This window comes from Carica papaya, chromosome 6 (genome assembly GCF_054855325.1).
Source record: "Carica papaya isolate Zhongbai chromosome 6, ASM5485532v1, whole genome shotgun sequence".
NCBI classification, from domain to species: Eukaryota; Viridiplantae; Streptophyta; class Magnoliopsida; order Brassicales; family Caricaceae; genus Carica; species Carica papaya.
In genome coordinates, this window is record NC_142314.1 from 31881425 (window position 1) to 31897751 (window position 16327).

The window sequence follows — 16327 nt, forward strand, 5'->3', positions numbered from 1 at the left end:
TTCTTTTTTTTTTTTTTGGACTGTTTTGACCAATGAAGTCTTAAAAGAGAAGGAAGTATGAATACTAAAAAGAAGATCACAATGGTAATGTGAAAAGTGTTTGAAATATGTATTTATTTCTGTGTTTTTTTCTTTAAATAAAAAAAAAAATTACTTCATACTTTCTTTTTATCGGGGTCATATTAATTAAAGAAATTTGATAATTATGAAATAGTTATTTACTTTTAATACGTCATGAATCGACTGAACAAAATTCAATTTGATCATTAAAATTCTACTAACACGTTGATAAATTAAATTTTTGATAATGTCGAATCAAATAATATAAGTCAGTCATTACTAACTAATAATTTACTCATAAAGTGACCGAATCACTACTGTAACGGCCCCGGAAATATTAAAATGAAATGAGTATTTAAATATATCAAATGCGGAAGCGAGATCAAAATTTCAGTTAACATCTCTTACACGAAAACCAAAAACGTACTTAAAATATAAAAGGTTAAACTAACTAAAAGAGAAACTCGAAAATAATGCTATGAGTATGACTACAGAGTCTCTAGGCATCCCTTTCGTCGTCCTCCTGCGGAACGGGCTCGGGAACCATGTCTTCCTGATCTGAAATGGTTAAATAAGGAGTGAGGTACACTAGCCCAGTAAGAACATCACGATATCTCACCGTCACGGAGGTAAATGTGGGTAGAAAACACAAAGGACCCATGGAGCATGTTTTACAACAAATCCTTTTATTTATGATAAAACCTTTACCATCCACTTACCTCGGTGGAATTTATGAAAATAATATAAGAAAAACAATAACATTGTCATAATCATGGGATAATATAAGCTGTAAAACATAACACTTATCACGCCTCTTGTAATTCAATCATTATACAACATATCTTTTTCTCATTTACCAGCCTACTAGTATCCGTGGGGGTCCATAGGGGTCCCGCTACCCGTTAACCTTTAACATTCATAATCAGTTTCCAGGGCCGTCTCCATACCCCGTCCGGTATGGGCGCCAAAACCATAAACCTCAATACCCCGTCCGGTATGAGGGTGAAACGGGCCGTCCCCATTCCCCGTCCGGTATGGGCGCCAAAACCATAAGATCTCCATACCCCGTCCGGCATGTGAAACCACAATCCCGGTAGGGTTCCCTACGGACCTGGTCCGTCCACCATCTCCCAGGATACCTAGTCAGGCTGACCCCCATAATACAATTATCAGTCTACACAATCTTTCATTTTCCTTTTCCTCAGTCAGCATCATCAATTCACATTTAAATAAGCAAATCGTAATTCATGCCAAACAGACAACATACAGTATCAGTTTTTCAGTCATTCAACCCATAATTAATAAAAACGTAGTATATGCACACAAATCTGTAAAATGAACACATCAAACCTCATTTTGCATTTAAAGCTGTAAACAGGCCAAATAACAGTAAATCACCAATCACACTAGACTCGGGCTCCATTAGCCACCTTAAGCAATTTCACACATTCGTTAATACAAGAAATACCATTTTATCATTTTGAACTTTAATACCGTGATAGGAAATAGGGTGAGGGGTCCTTACTTGTTTTCGGGATTCGAATACGATTCACAGTGCGCCTACAGGCTGTTCCTAATTTTTTCTGAATTTTTCCCGGGGAACTGAAACGCACTAACGGTACCTGCACGTGTTCCAAAAAATCTCAAACTAGACTCAAGGCCCCTTTTTGGCCAATATCACAACTCGCCTCGGGTTGGCTGTTTTCGGCCGTTTTCGGCCGAATTCGGCCACACTCGCATCGGTCCCTGCGAGAAAACAACCCTAGGGCCCTCGGGGGGCCAAAAAATCACGAAAAAACGGAGCTTACCAGCGGCGGCGCTCTCGGGTGCGGCGGCTCTCCGACGAGGTTCGTGTTTTGGTGATTCGGCTCCGGTCAACCTGTAGAGAAAAGAATGGTGATCACGGTGATATAAAAATTGCATCAAATGGAGGCCGGGAAGGGCCTCGTCGGAGGCAAAAATCGAGAAAGAGCGCGGCGGCGCCGCTGGTCTTTGGCCGCGTATTCCGGCCGTTTGGCCGGGATTTTGGCTCCGATTTGGCCACAGGAGGAATCAGCGTGGAAAAACGAGTCGGGGGTATGAAATTTACCTCGATCGGCGGTCGGAAATTTCCCCGGCGCGGCGGCCGGCTTCTGGTTTGTCTTCTCCGGCGAGCGGCAGGTGGCTAGGGTTTGTGGTCTGGTGTGGGGGTTCTATTTATAACCCCTTACCTTTTGATCTCAGCCGTCCATTTTATTTTAATCTGGGCCGTTCGTTTTTGATTGAATCTGGGCCATCCGTGCGATTGCATCTGGGCCGTCCGATCGCACGATTGATCTGGACCGTCTGATCGCGCTCACGCGGATCGCCAACGTGGCCCGTTCCGGAGTGACGTGGTCTCGCCACGTGGCAGGCCTCGGTTGGCCGGGATTGCTGACCGGGCCTGCTGACGTGGCTGCCGACGTGCCTTTTTTTTTTTTTTTCGGCCCCTTTTCTCCGGGTGCTACAATACACTTTTAATAGAAATTCATAACATTCAAATATAATATAATAATTTTAATTACTAAACTAGTATGTTGATGATATTTATTTTTTTCTGAAAAAATAAAAAGACTAGGTTCTATTTTCTAAATCTATAATATCTGAGCTCGAAGAACGACTTGAAACAAAGTTTTTATTTTTTAATTTTTAATTTAAAATAATTGATTATTTTATTTTATTTTTATTTAAGTAGAATTTTGAGAAAAAATGAATTAGGGAGGAGATTGAAAATAATTTTAGAAAAAATGGATAAAAATTTTGGTTCTGATGATGTTTTTGAAAGAAAAATTAAAAATAAAAGGTCAAAGTACAAATATAGAAAGTTCAGTCATGTAGGACCGCTCAGTTAGCAGTCTCGACGAACCGGAGCGCGCTGCGTGACAAAACGCGCTAACGTCGGTGCCACACGGGAAGTCATGCTTGCAATCCACGTGCCCTACGATCGGACGGTCGAGATCCATCACGATGAACAGTTCATATTCATTTTCTACTTAGATCGAATAGACGAGATTGATCGCAATAAACGATCCAAATTAATACACAATGGTTATAAATACTTTGCATCACATGGGAACTTGAACCCTAACTGCCAGCCCCCGCTGGAGAAAAAGAACCAAATGCCGGAGAAAGAGGTCGATTGTTGACCATCGCCACACCGGAGCCACCATCGACTGCCAAAAAAGGTAAAAAATTTCTCAACTCGCTTAAAATTTGATTCCGAGTACCCAAATGGCCAAATCGGAGTAAGAGGGATGATGGATAAGCCGAAAACTGCAGGTAAAGTTTGATGGAGTCGTCGTGACTAAAACTCTAAAATTCCTCCGATGAGTTCCTTTTCGATTTCCGTTTCACTTAACTTTTCGATCAGTATATTCACCGTCTTTTTTTATGTAGGGTAGTCGAAGAAAAAACCTCAGCCGCGAAGGAAGACTGGCAGAGCAGCCGCACCTTGAGGTTTCTCCCGCCAATAGGTTCGGTTTTTTTGTAATTTTTCGGCCAATCGAGATCTCTAACGTATTTTTCTACAGGAATACAGCCAAAACCAATCAAAATCAGCCAAGCCAATACGAACTGTCGTCGTGGGCTGCAGAGCCAATGCTGAAGCACGGTGGCAACACCGTGCCGGAACTCTAAAATTGGCCAGAATGAGTTTTGGATATTGATTTTAAATTTTTTAGGGTATTTTTAAGTATATGATGAGTGTTTTGAATTTCACAGAAAAAATTCAGGGAATCCAGTAGCCGTTAAGAGACATAGTAGATAGCTTGACGTCTCGAAATACCGATTCAGATAAGAATTATTCACTCTATTTTCCGTTACGTTAAATTGAGACTTAACGATGTATAATTTTGTATTTTTGTGAAAAATTAGAAAACCCTAAAAATAATTACAGTTTACTAGTTGAGCTAGAACTAGTTAGTTTACAATTATTTTGATTTTTTATTTATTTTTTTGTACTGTCATACTTGCTTGATTTTCGTATAATATATGTTCTTAATTTATAGTTCAATAGTTTTATTAACTTCTCTGGTTATTTTAGTTATATATCGTCAGCATGAATGCAGTTTAATTGATATGTGAATGTGATATGAGATATTAGTATGAGTTTATTAGTTGTTTGTTGATAAAAATCTGTATGTGAAAGGTTTACTGGTTACTCAGGAAAAAGGCGGACGGGCTCGATACATAACGAACCCTACTATGAACGTTAGCTTAGTTGGATGGGACTGACAAGTCACTTACTGGAAAAGTTTGGGAGAAATGATTCACCCTCATATCGGACAAGGTATCGAGGTGATGGAATAATTGGTGCCTATTATCGGACGTGGTATAGGAATGGCCGGTCAATTATAAAATTTGATATTGGGTTCACGAGTAGGGAAGATACCTGTAACGGCCCCAGAAATTTTTAAATGAAATGTATATTAAAAATGTCAATGCGGAAGCGAAGTCAAAATTCGATTAACATCCCTTACACTGAAACCAGAAAAACGTGCTCAAAATATAAAAGATCAAACTAACTAAAAGAGAAATTCGAAAGTAAGCTATGAATATGACTTTGAAGTCTTTAGGCGTCCCCTTCGTCGTCTTCTTGCGGAACGGGCTCAGGAACAATATCTTCTTGATCTGAAATGATTAAATAAGGAATGAGCTACACTAGCCCAGTAAGGACATCACGATATCTCACCGTCACGGAGATAAAGGTGGGTAGAAAACATAAAAAGACCAATGGAGCATAATTTACAATAAACTCATTTATCAGTAATAAAACCTTTTACCATTCACTTACCTCGGTGAAATTCATAAAACAATATACGAAAGCAATAACATTATCATCATCATGAAATCATATAAACTGTGTAACATAATACTTATCACGCCCTTGCAATTCAATCATTTCACAATTACTTTTCCTCATTCACCAGCCTACTAGTATCCATGGGGATCCATAGGGGTCCCGCTACCCGTTATCTTTAATACTTGTAATCAGATTCTAGGGCCGTCCCCATACCCCGTCCGGTATGGGCGCCAAAACACATAAGATCTCCATACCCCCTCCGGTATGAAAGACCACAATCCCGGTACGGTCCCCTACGGACCCGGTCCGTCCACCATCTCCCAGGATATCTAGTTAGGCTGACCCCATTACACAATTATCAATTTATACAATCTTCCATTCTTCTTTCCCTCAATCAGCATCATTAATTCGCATTTAGATAAGCAAAACAGTAATTCATGCCAAACAGACAACATACAGTATCGGCATTTCAGTCATTCAACCAATAAACAATAAAACAGTAAAATATGCACACGAAACTATAAAATGAAAACATCAAACCTCATACTGCATTTAATACTGAAAATTAGATCAAACAATAACAGACCAACATTGTATCAGACTCGGGCTCCATTGGCAACCTCAATCAATTATACATCTATAAAGTCTCAAAATACCGTTTAATTATTTATTAAGCTTTAATACCGTGATAGGAAATAGGGTGAGGGGTCCTTACTCGTTTAGGGGTCCGAACACGGCTTCACAGTGCGCCTACAAGCTGTCCCCAATTTTCCCTGAATTTTTTTTCCGGGGAACTGAAACGCACTACTGGTACCTGCACGTGTTCCAAAAAATTCCAAATTAGGTCCAGGGCCCTTTTCGGCCAATATTGCAACTCCGGCACGGCGGCTCCGCCGTGCTCCGGCGACGGCGCCGCCGCATGCGGCGGCGATTCGCCTCGGGTTGGCCGTTTTCGATCGAATTCGGCCACACTCGCATTGGTTTCTGTGAATAAACAAACCTACGACCCTCGGGGGGCCAGAAAACTACGGAAAACCGAAGCTTACCGGCGGCGGTGCTCTCGGGTGCGGCGGCTCTCCGGCGAGGTTCGTCTTTTGGTGATTCGGCTCCAGTCAACCTGTAGAGAAAAGAATGGTGATCACGGTGATATAAAAATTTCATCAAATGGAGGCCGGGAAGGGCCTCATCGGAGGCAAAAACCGAGGAGGGGCGCGGCGGCGCCGCTGGCTTTCGGTTGTGTTTTTCGCCCGTTTGACCGGGATTTTGGCTCCGATTTGGCCACAGGGGAAATCAGCGTGGAAAAACGAGTCGGAGGTATGAAATTTACCTCGATCAGCGGTCGGAAATCTCTCCGGTGCGGCGGCGGGTGGCGGCGGCCGGCTTCTGGTTCGTCTTCTCCGGCGAGGGCAGGCGGCTAGGGTTTGTGGTCTGGTGTGGGGGTTCTATTTATACCCTTTTGCCTTTTGATCTTAACCATCCATTTTGATTTAATCTGGACCGTCCGTTTTTGATTAAATCTGGGCCGTCCGATCGCGCGCACGCGGACCGCCAACGTGGTCCGTCCCCGGTCGACGTTGTTTTGCCACGTGGCAGGTCCTGGTTGGCCAGGACTGCTGACTGGGTCTGCTGACGTGGCTGCTGACGTGGCGCGTTTTTTTTTTCCCTCCTCTTTCCGGGCATTACAATACCCATATAGACCTCCAAAAGTACTAGTAAGCAGATAAGAAATGAAAACTATTGTTTCTCGTTCTCTTATGCATGAAAATGAAAAAGTGATATGGATATGAGTTTTCATAGGTTATCTTTAGAAAATTCGTTATGGTAAGTATTAAACAAATATCTTCAAGTTTTAAATGTATTTAAATAAAAAAAGTGATCCATTAGTTATTATTATTATTTTTTTACTAATCTTCAGTTTTTCATATATGATATTAGTGTGATATTCTTAATAGGTTAGTATAACTCACACTTTCATTAATTATTTCAGATCAAGAAAACCAAAATGCAGATCCGAATCACTAAGAAGGTTGTGAATAGTTTACTATCCGAACTCTTTTCAAGTGGTAGTGAAGATTGTTATAAGATACTTAGTTATTCGATTTTCGTTTTATTTCTTTAATTTTTGTTTTATTTTTTTTTAAATTTTCGTTTATTTTTTAGAAGTGATATTTCCTAACTCTATTGGATATTTAAAATTATTATGTAAGGAATATAAACTTTAATTCTATTAATTAATTCCGCATTTAATTTATAAATTTATTTTCTTTTAATTCTGAGCCTCTACATAACTTCTCGTTTTTATCTTAATTAAATGAATCTAACCGTCATAAATATTTTTATTGTCTAAATATGTCATAGTTTAATAGAATAAAACTTAACTTAATTAACATAATTTTACTAACATATTAATGAGTTAAATTTTAGATTTTATTTTAGTAAATATTAAAAGTTGACTACCATTAACATGTAATACACACAAAATATTAAATTTTATATTCTTGATAAATTTTTTGAACTTATAGTCTTCAAGTGGTATATAATAACCTTAACTACTATAGCATCGTATTAACAGTAATTATTAGTATGTGTTAATTATACTATATTGCATATATTTAATAATTCAACTTTTTTTGCAAGATAACATATATAGTAATTAGCATATAAAATTATTTAATTTGTGATAAAAATATAAGATGATTAATTTTTAAAATAAAATAAGAACGAACATTAAGAAATAAATTGCAAATTAAAGAAGTGGAACATTAAACAAATAAAGAAATTAATTATTATATAATAAAAAAATATAGGAAAATAGAAAACATAATAAGGGAAATGGGGATAAAATAAAATTTATTATACGCTATAGATGATTTAGAATTGTGACATTGTATTTTTTATTTTTTAAAAATAATTTTTAAAATAAAATTAATATATTTAAAAATAGGATTGTATTTTTGGTTAATTAAAAAAATTTAATAAGTTATTACTACTCATATATCATAATTTAAATATGTATAATAATTATCCATAAATTTTTAGTTAAAATGATAATATATAAATATATTTAAATATGTTATTCCATTCCCATATCTCCGTCGAGCAAGAGCCAACAAATCATAACCTAAAACCAGAGCTCCACCATCTCAGTACCGTGCTCTACAATGGCGAAAACCTTAGTAACTACTACTCGTCCCTACCTTTCTTCACCAACAACAAAGCGTTTACTTTACTCTCTCCCCCTCTTTTCGCAATCTCAAAAGCGCCTTGTTTCTCAAAGCACAATCTTCTTGTCCAGAGGTCAGAATTTACGCTTGTCCTTTTCTTGCAAAAACAACGGCAAAGAAAACGAATTGGTTTACGGTGATAACAGTAGCGTCATTTCCAAGTTATTTGGATATGGACTCATTAGAAATCGTAGATTCAGCACCAGAGCCACTCACGTAAATGATCCTGGATCGATTGACGAATCTCTCATGACATCCATGGAGAAAAAGGTATTAATCTATTTTCCTTTTTGCTAAAGAAAAATTTGAAATGAGAGTCTGGCCTTCTACTTTCTATCGTTCTTTTGCTGCGTCTAGAGACAAAATAAAGGAAGTTTCTGGTCGAGTAGGCTGTTTTTATTTTCTGCTGATTGCATTTTATATTGGTTTATGGTTTTCTCGTATGAATATTGGCGTACCGGGTTCAATTTGCAACGTGTAGTTGGTTAAGCGGATTGGTGATATTATGCTAAAACTCTGTAATATAATCAAAATACTTGACTAGAATCCATATCTATTATTTATGTAGCATATCTAGAAGTATAGTAGAATTCATTTACAAATACAGGTTTAGTTCAACTAGTAGATGATATAAATTCCATTGGTAGGACAAAAAATATTGGTATATATAGAATTGCACATCTAACTAGAACAATATATTTTAAATTTCATCAAATTGATAGAATTTAGAATATATTATTTCAATTCTAACTCAACTTTTATCATTTTAATTAATAATTTAACTATTTTCTAGTTGAAATAAGTGTAGATTTATACATGAATCCTAAAAGAAAAATGTAGATTTTTTTCCAAAATATAGTGTTTAAACATATAAATGTTAATTTGCAAAGAAATTCTATGGTTTCTTTGTGAAATTCATTTTTCAAAAATAACGCACATCATCTGTTTTGTTAAACGGACTGGAGTAGGATCTATTGGTTGCATTTACTGATTCCATAATGTCATGGATAAGAGAGATGCATATCATCTGCAGTTCATGATAATATCTTTATCCTTCGTGTCTTAATGTTTAAACTATCACCGATTGACCTCTGCGCACATGATAGGCCCCCTTTGTGGGTATCTAATTGACTAGAGTTCTAGTCTTTCTGAAATCGCATTAGAGCTAGAGCAAAAAAGATGTTTTGAGTTAACAACAGAGTTTCCCTTGTTTCTTTTGAAGAGTATGAGAAGGTTCAAATGAGGATGATGATTATGAATATTGATGGTGATAATGAATAATGGTAATGAGTACTTTAGATTTTCATTTTCTTTTTGGACAATCGGATTGAGTTAAATTTTACCAGCATTATTCCATGGAAGGAATGGCATTTTGGCTCCCAGTTATATAGGAAATTAAAAATTGACCAAAGTTGAAACTTTGATGGTTTTTCTGTTGTTTACAATTAAAATACACAGTATACACAATCCATGGCCAAATGCTTTCAATACTGCTATGCCTTATTGCCTTTTGCCTTTCTCCTTACCGATGTGAAGCTGATTGTGGATCAAAAAGTAAGAGAAAGTACTCTATCATAAATTTTATTTAATGGATTGATATGGAAGTATGGAATGAGAATCAAGGAAATGGTCCACGGTCATCCTCTCATGCAAAGGTAATTGTTTTCATTCCTCTGTTGCACATCTCATGGTTGAACTTGGTTGCTCTTGATTTATCAAACTCTCTTGGGATCTTTCCTTTCCTTTTGCACCCTCAGCTCCTCCTCTACAGCTGCTCTGTCCTCATTGTGCAACTCAGGATATATGTCTCTCTCTTCTACCTCCAGGAAGTCAAATGTTTTTGCTTGGTCTCTTTATGCTCTCCTGTTTTGAGGAGGATATCCTAACTTCTTATTCTTGCTTGCACCAACTTTCTTTCTTTATAAGAATTTTTTTTCTTTTATCAAAAATAAGAATCTGGTAATCAAGTTAAAGACATCAGTTATTACATTTAGGTTCATGAATTTGTCACCATCTGATAAATTAGGGGAAACCTCTAGACAAGTGTCAGGGACTTCTTTGTAAAATATTTTCTTTCATATAGATGATAACGTCAAATTTCTAGAAGGATCTGCTCTTATTTTTGTTTGTTGTTATTTGTTGGGATTTATTTTGCATGGCAACCTGTATAGTAGGACAGTAAAGTGTTAGATTTAATGTTTCAAAGTTGATTTCTTTGCTTCTTTTTTTTTTTTAATATAATAAATAATTGCAACTTGCTTGTGCAGATCAAGGAACATCTAAATGCAGAGTCAGTACAAGTGAAAGATACTTCTGGGGATGGTCGGCATGTAGTGTAAGCCATATTCTAAGTGATATGCCTTTTTTTCATCTCTTCCTTCTAGCAATGCATTGTTTCTTCCCTAGTTTAACTTTATATGTAACAACTATTGCAAAATGGTCTATGGAGATTTCTGAAATTGCTTGTTTTCCATGGTCGCCTAAGAGGATATTTGAAAGGAAAAAGAAATAGAAGTAGAGGAATAAAAGTATGCAAAAGAAGGTAAAGGAGAGACCAAGGAGAGACAGAGAAACCAAGTGGAGGTAGATGAATTTGGTGATCATCTTGTTAACACATCCAACCAGGCTTATAGTTAGAAAGTCCTTAAGATATGAGGCACTTCTAATCTTTGGAATAAGCACCAAAAGGCAGAAATGATGTGACAGGTAAGTGATTGCTTTTCAAAAAACTCAAAGAACATGGTATGAGCTCTTCCTTAAAGGTGGCCCAATTTCCCTGCATGAATGCCATGGAAAACTGCTGGACCTAGTGCCTTGGAACCTTTACAATTTCATGAATTTCAGAATCTAAAAATGCCCTCACAAGCTAGTCTCTATCTATTCCATCCAAGGAGTCAAAAGCAAGACCATTAACTTAGAGAAGAAATCTTTTGCTTCATTTCTTATCTTAGTATTCCTTCAACGACCCTATGCCATTGACAGCTGACTTCTTAATGTAATTGCATCTCCATGGTGACTCACTATAATATGAAAGAATCTCGTATTCTTCTTCCTTCCTTAACCCACTTAGCTCTAGATTGTTGCTTCTATGCAATTTCCTCTATAAGCAACAATTTGGCAATCTCTTCCTTTTCTTTTTTATCTCTTCTTATCCTCTTAGATAACCCAGTCTACCTTTCCATTTTATCCACCTAATCCACAATATGCTTCAAGTTTCCATCGCTTGCTCCAAATTCTGATGTTCAACTTTATGTATTGAAGCCACTTTGCACTACTTGTCTGCAAAATTCGCTGTTGTGTTACTAACACTACTGTTCTTCTCACCACTTCTTAATTAGGTTTGAATACTTCCAATCCTCAACCATTTGGTATCAAATCTAAATGGCAAGGTACTCTTCTAATGCCACCTAGCCACAAAGGAAAAGGCTAGAAATAAATGCGACAATAATTTATGCATGAGGCTGGACACCTGCAACTCAAAATAAGGAGACACAAAAGTTCAGTTCATTTTAAAAAAGTTTGGCCTTTCTCTAATTGGAGTTAAACCATGTCCACTTCTTTTTTTTAAAAAAAAACCATGTCCGATTTTCCCTAAATCAACTGAAGATCAATGTTGCCATCCTTTTTGTAAACACCCATCCCCCATAATACCTTGGCAAGATCCCATCTTCTATTTGCATCCTCAAGGCCATTCCATAATAATCCTACACTCCTTCCCTTCTCCCATACAAACCAGTAACACCCAACACCAACCCAAAACCCTAAATTTCATCTCATGGGGAGCATGTCCCTCTGACACAATCCATCAGCTCAATGTTTTTCATTCCACAAGAAAATGATGCTCACGTAAAGTCAGTATGCCTTCCACATATTGTGAGCCAAACTGTTTGCAAAGGATTCTGTCTTTGATCCTTGGAAACAATTAGATCCACTTTTCACTTTGACAGACTACTTCTATAAATGCACTTCTCAATCAATCATTCAGATTCCTCATAGGCCAAGAAAATATTTTTTTAACATAGCAATCAATATTAGGAACATGTCACTCCACCATGTATTCCTGATCTTGCTTCTCCTGTCAACCGCACTCCTCTTCTTAGCGTGCCCTCAGGGTTTTAGCCCCATTCTTTACAAGTTCTGTTGTCCTCAATTGCCCCAAAGTGGTCAATGACCTTTCTTAAAACTGACACCGAGAACCGACTCGCCCTTGAAACATTTTTATGAACCTATTCTGCTGATGCTTCAGACTCAGGATGGTGCCCTTGCACCATTGCCATCGCCAACCTCCTCTCCTTACTGTCTATCTCGTGAAACAACAGAGGAACCTTCTTCCTTCTTTCACCAGCTCTGCACGATGAATTATGACCAGTAGCATAATATGTGTCCCTTGTCCGTCTGCCGAGCGCAGGACAGATACAAGCATAAGGTCCGCTCTGCTGGAATATATAGAAACACTGTCAATGTCACCAACTCCTTGGGGTATTCATCACCAGAAGGGAACACCCATGTTGCTGAATTGCTGTGGCTACCCAGTTCCAAAAACTGTGGCCTTTTTTGAGTGTGAGAAAGAAGACTATGTCGAAAAGTGGGTTCCCGCTTGTGATTCTGATTCCCTAAAAGAAATTCCTGGAAAATGTCTATGCACATTTTTAATGGCATGCACTCGACATTATATCAAGAATCAGATGTCCAAAGATCAAAGAATGAAAGAATGATCCAGAATTGCTTGGCTACTCCAAGGTAATATGTTTTTTTTGAAATAAAAAAGTAAGCTGTATATTAACAGGTACTAACAAAAACGGGAGTAACACCCACGTACAAAAGATTCACAATATAGTTAGTGACTCAATGACATTCCCAAAATTTTCATCACAAATAATGTTATGACCTAATAGGATAGACCCAAAAAAGTTCAGCCATCTATCTTTTAGCCTAGAAAAATTGCATTCCTCTCCCTTAAAAGCTCTACTATTCATTTCTTTCCAAAAAACCCAAAAAAAAAAACCGTTCAAGGGATCACATTAGCTAAATTATTTTTAACATTAAGAGCATCCCAAGCCCAAATCTCACTCATCACTGACCCAGCAATGACCCAGTTATTATTCCTTTCTACTCCAAGGTAATATGTGAAATAGTAAATCTTTGATGTTGTTTGAGTAAGGCTGAGTAAGCAACAATTTCATATTCTAAGGATCTAATGATATGAGACTAGCAGTTAGGTTCTTCCAATAACTTACGGGTAGGATTCAGTCATTTGATTTTTTTGTTGGTGAAGATGTCTTCTTGAAAGAGTCAGATTTGTAGACATATAGTGACACACTTTTAGGACAATTTATAGCAACTAATACCTAGCACTTTTTATGAGTCACTTCCTTTTTGGAATATTTTTTGTCCATGTTTATACTCTAGGCATTTTTGCCTGTTCTCTTGTTATAATCTTTAAGGAGTATTTATAACTGAAACCTGTTGAGCGATCATATTGCAATTTTGGTAAAATGTCATGATTAGGCTTCTTGTAGGCAATGTTTTGTTAGACTGAGCTTTTTTGGCTGTATCTTTGCAGCATTGATGTTATATCATCAGCCTTTGAGGGGCAGTCAGCTGTGAATAGGCAGAGAATGGTATATAAAGCCATATGGGAGGAGCTTCAGAACACCGTCCATGCGGTTGACCAGATGACTACAAGAACTCCAGCCGAAGTAGCAGCCCGAAAATGATGTGGTATTACGTGAATTTCCCAGAAGCAAAGCTCACATTTAGATGTAAGAGACTGTTTTGCAGTTCTTTTTTCTAACTTCATATATGTATGTATATACTTATGCACAAAAAGATATGTTATTGAAAGTGAAAATAAGATACGAAAAATAATAGTGAAAATATGACATGAATTTGATAAGGAACGAAAAGGTTTTCAATCTGCTTTTCATATTTTTTTCATGATTTTTCTCCAAATTTTATTGTCATTGTCAACAACTACATATGCTTTTATGTACAAATTGTATATGAATTTAGAAAGAAAAAAAAAGAAAAACTTAAAATCAATTTCTACCATCAGAGTGGATGTAAACTTCATATAATAAGTCCCCTTCCCATGCTGCATGTCTTGTGAAGATACAACTAATCATTTTTTGTCTGACAGTTGCTTACTGCACTATTCTTGACAGGATGTAAATCCGAATAGACCAGAAAAAGGAAAGAAAGATTTATTACTATTTATGGCTCTCCCAACCATTAGATATCACTAAACTTAGTTTAATGGCAACTGCATAATCTTCCTTTTCTTCCTTAAATTATTCTTTCATTGAGGGAATATTAATGTTTTGTTATACTCCGTGTCCCTTTAAACAAGTTAGTTGAGTTCACCAAAGCCTTCAAAATTTATAGCTCTAGAACCTCTTGACAGGGTGCTGTTTGCGGCAGGTACGCTGGCATTTTGATAATGTCGATAGTTTGAGCCTGTCAGTGAGAAGTTTGGACACTGGCAAATTCTAGCTTGAATGCAGAATGGATTATTATGGTGAGAAATTAATTTTCCATAGTTGCTCATGAAGAACAGAATTGGTATTCTGATTGTCTGGAGGTAGGTCTATACTGCATGTGGGATTATTCTTATGGCACTGCTGGTTGTATTTCAGATGATAATAAGGGATTATTTGGAACAAATGAACTATTTCTATGAAAATCATTTGGAAGTTTATACACATTTCAACTTTTGAAGTATAAAATTTATTTTTTTAATTATTGTTGTAATTCAATTAAATTTTTTTTACTTGAACTAATATTTTTGTTAAAAAAAAAAATGATTGAAGTAAATCTACCTTTTCAAATGAATTTGATTTACTTCTAAAACAATGAAGAAAATGTTATTTGACAAGTCTGATGAGGCAAATAAATTACCCGGTCTTACTGGATTTGTTTTGCTTAGAGTATGTTGGGGAAATAGCAAGGAAAAGAAAAGTCATGCTATAGTAGGGATGAAAAATATCAAAAGATGTAAATGATTCTATTTCCTTTTTGCTTGGGAGTTTAAAAAACATGTGATAACATTTAGTGTAACGGCCCCGGAAATTTTTAAAATGAAATATATATATTAAAAAGGTCAAATGCGGAAGCGTAATAAAAATTTGATTTAACATCCCTTACACTAAAATAAAAAACGTGCTCAAAGTATAAAAAAACAAACTAACTAAAAGAGAAATTCGAAAATAAAAGTTCTAAATATGACTACGGAGTCTTCAGGCGTCTCCTTCGCCGTCTTCCTGCGGAACGGGTTCGGGAACAATGTCTTCCTGATCTGAAATTATTAAATAAGGAATGAGCTACACCAGCCCAGTAAAGACATCACACTATCTCACCGTCACGGAGGTAAAGGTGGGTAGAAAACACAAAAGGACCAATGAAGCATAGTTTACAAGAAACTCGTTTATTAGCATAAAAACCTTTACTATCCACTTATCTCGGTGAAATTCATAAAACAATATACGAAAGCAATAACATTATCATCATCACGAAATCATAGAAACTATATAACATAATACTTATCATGCCTTTTGCATCTCAATCATTACACAACATATTTTTCCTTATTTATCAGCCTACTAGTATCCATGGGGATCCATAGGGGTCCCGCTACCCGTGAACCTTTAACACTTGTAATCAAATTCCAGGGCCGTCTCCATACCTCGTCCGGTATGGGCGCAAAAACTATAAACCTCAATACCCCGTCCGGTATAAGGGTAAAACGGGCCGTCCCCATACCCCGTCCGGTATGGGCGCCAAAACACATAAGGTCTCCATACCCCGTCCGGTATGAGAGACCACAATCCCGGTAGGGTTCCCTACGGATCCGGTTCGTCCACCATCTCCCAGGATATCTAGTCAGGCTGACTACATTATACAATTATCAATTTACATAACCTTTCATTCCTCTTTTCCTTAGTCAGCATCATCAAATTACACACAAACAAGCAACCAGTAATTCATGCCAAACAAGCCAACATACAACATCGGGTTCTCAGTCATTCAACCCATAATCAATAAAACAGTGATTTATGCACACGAAACTATGAAATGAGAACATCAGACATCATACTGCATTTAAAACTGTAAAATAGAACAAACAACAACTAACCGACAAATACACCAGACTTGGGCTCCATTAGCGACTTTAAACAATTTCACACATCTACTGATTCATGAAACACCGTTTTATCATTTATTGAAC

General features: G+C 36.9%; 1 protein-coding gene across 2 annotated transcripts; it reads left to right on the forward strand.

Moving 5' to 3' along the window:
* The first annotated feature begins 7953 nt into the window (after positions 1-7953).
* Positions 7954-14841, forward strand: LOC110806984 (BolA-like family protein). 2 transcript variants are annotated; one of them, XM_022032010.2, is made up of 4 exons: positions 7954-8373; positions 10371-10438; positions 13667-13865; positions 14507-14841. In XM_022032010.2, the coding sequence occupies exons 1-3, from the start codon at positions 8041-8043 to the stop codon at positions 13818-13820; spliced, it is 555 nt and encodes a 184-aa protein (XP_021887702.1). In that variant the 5' UTR covers positions 7954-8040; the 3' UTR covers positions 13821-13865; positions 14507-14841. The 2 variants fall into 2 exon arrangements, with proteins under 2 accessions (XP_021887702.1, XP_021887694.1); XM_022032002.2 differs by having other exon boundaries at positions 14524-14841.
* The last annotated feature ends 1486 nt before the right edge of the window (positions 14842-16327 follow it).

Excerpts from the sequence above, each read along its gene's own strand:
- LOC110806984 (XM_022032010.2), top strand. The coding sequence starts at position 8,041 with ATGGCGAAAACCTTAGTAACTACTACTCGTCCCTACCTTTCTTCACCA. Across the intron at positions 8,374-10,370 it reads TGACATCCATGGAGAAAAAG|ATCAAGGAACATCTAAATGC; the intron begins GTATTAATCTAT and ends TTGCTTGTGCAG. Across the intron at positions 10,439-13,666 it reads GGGGATGGTCGGCATGTAGT|CATTGATGTTATATCATCAG; the intron begins GTAAGCCATATT and ends GTATCTTTGCAG.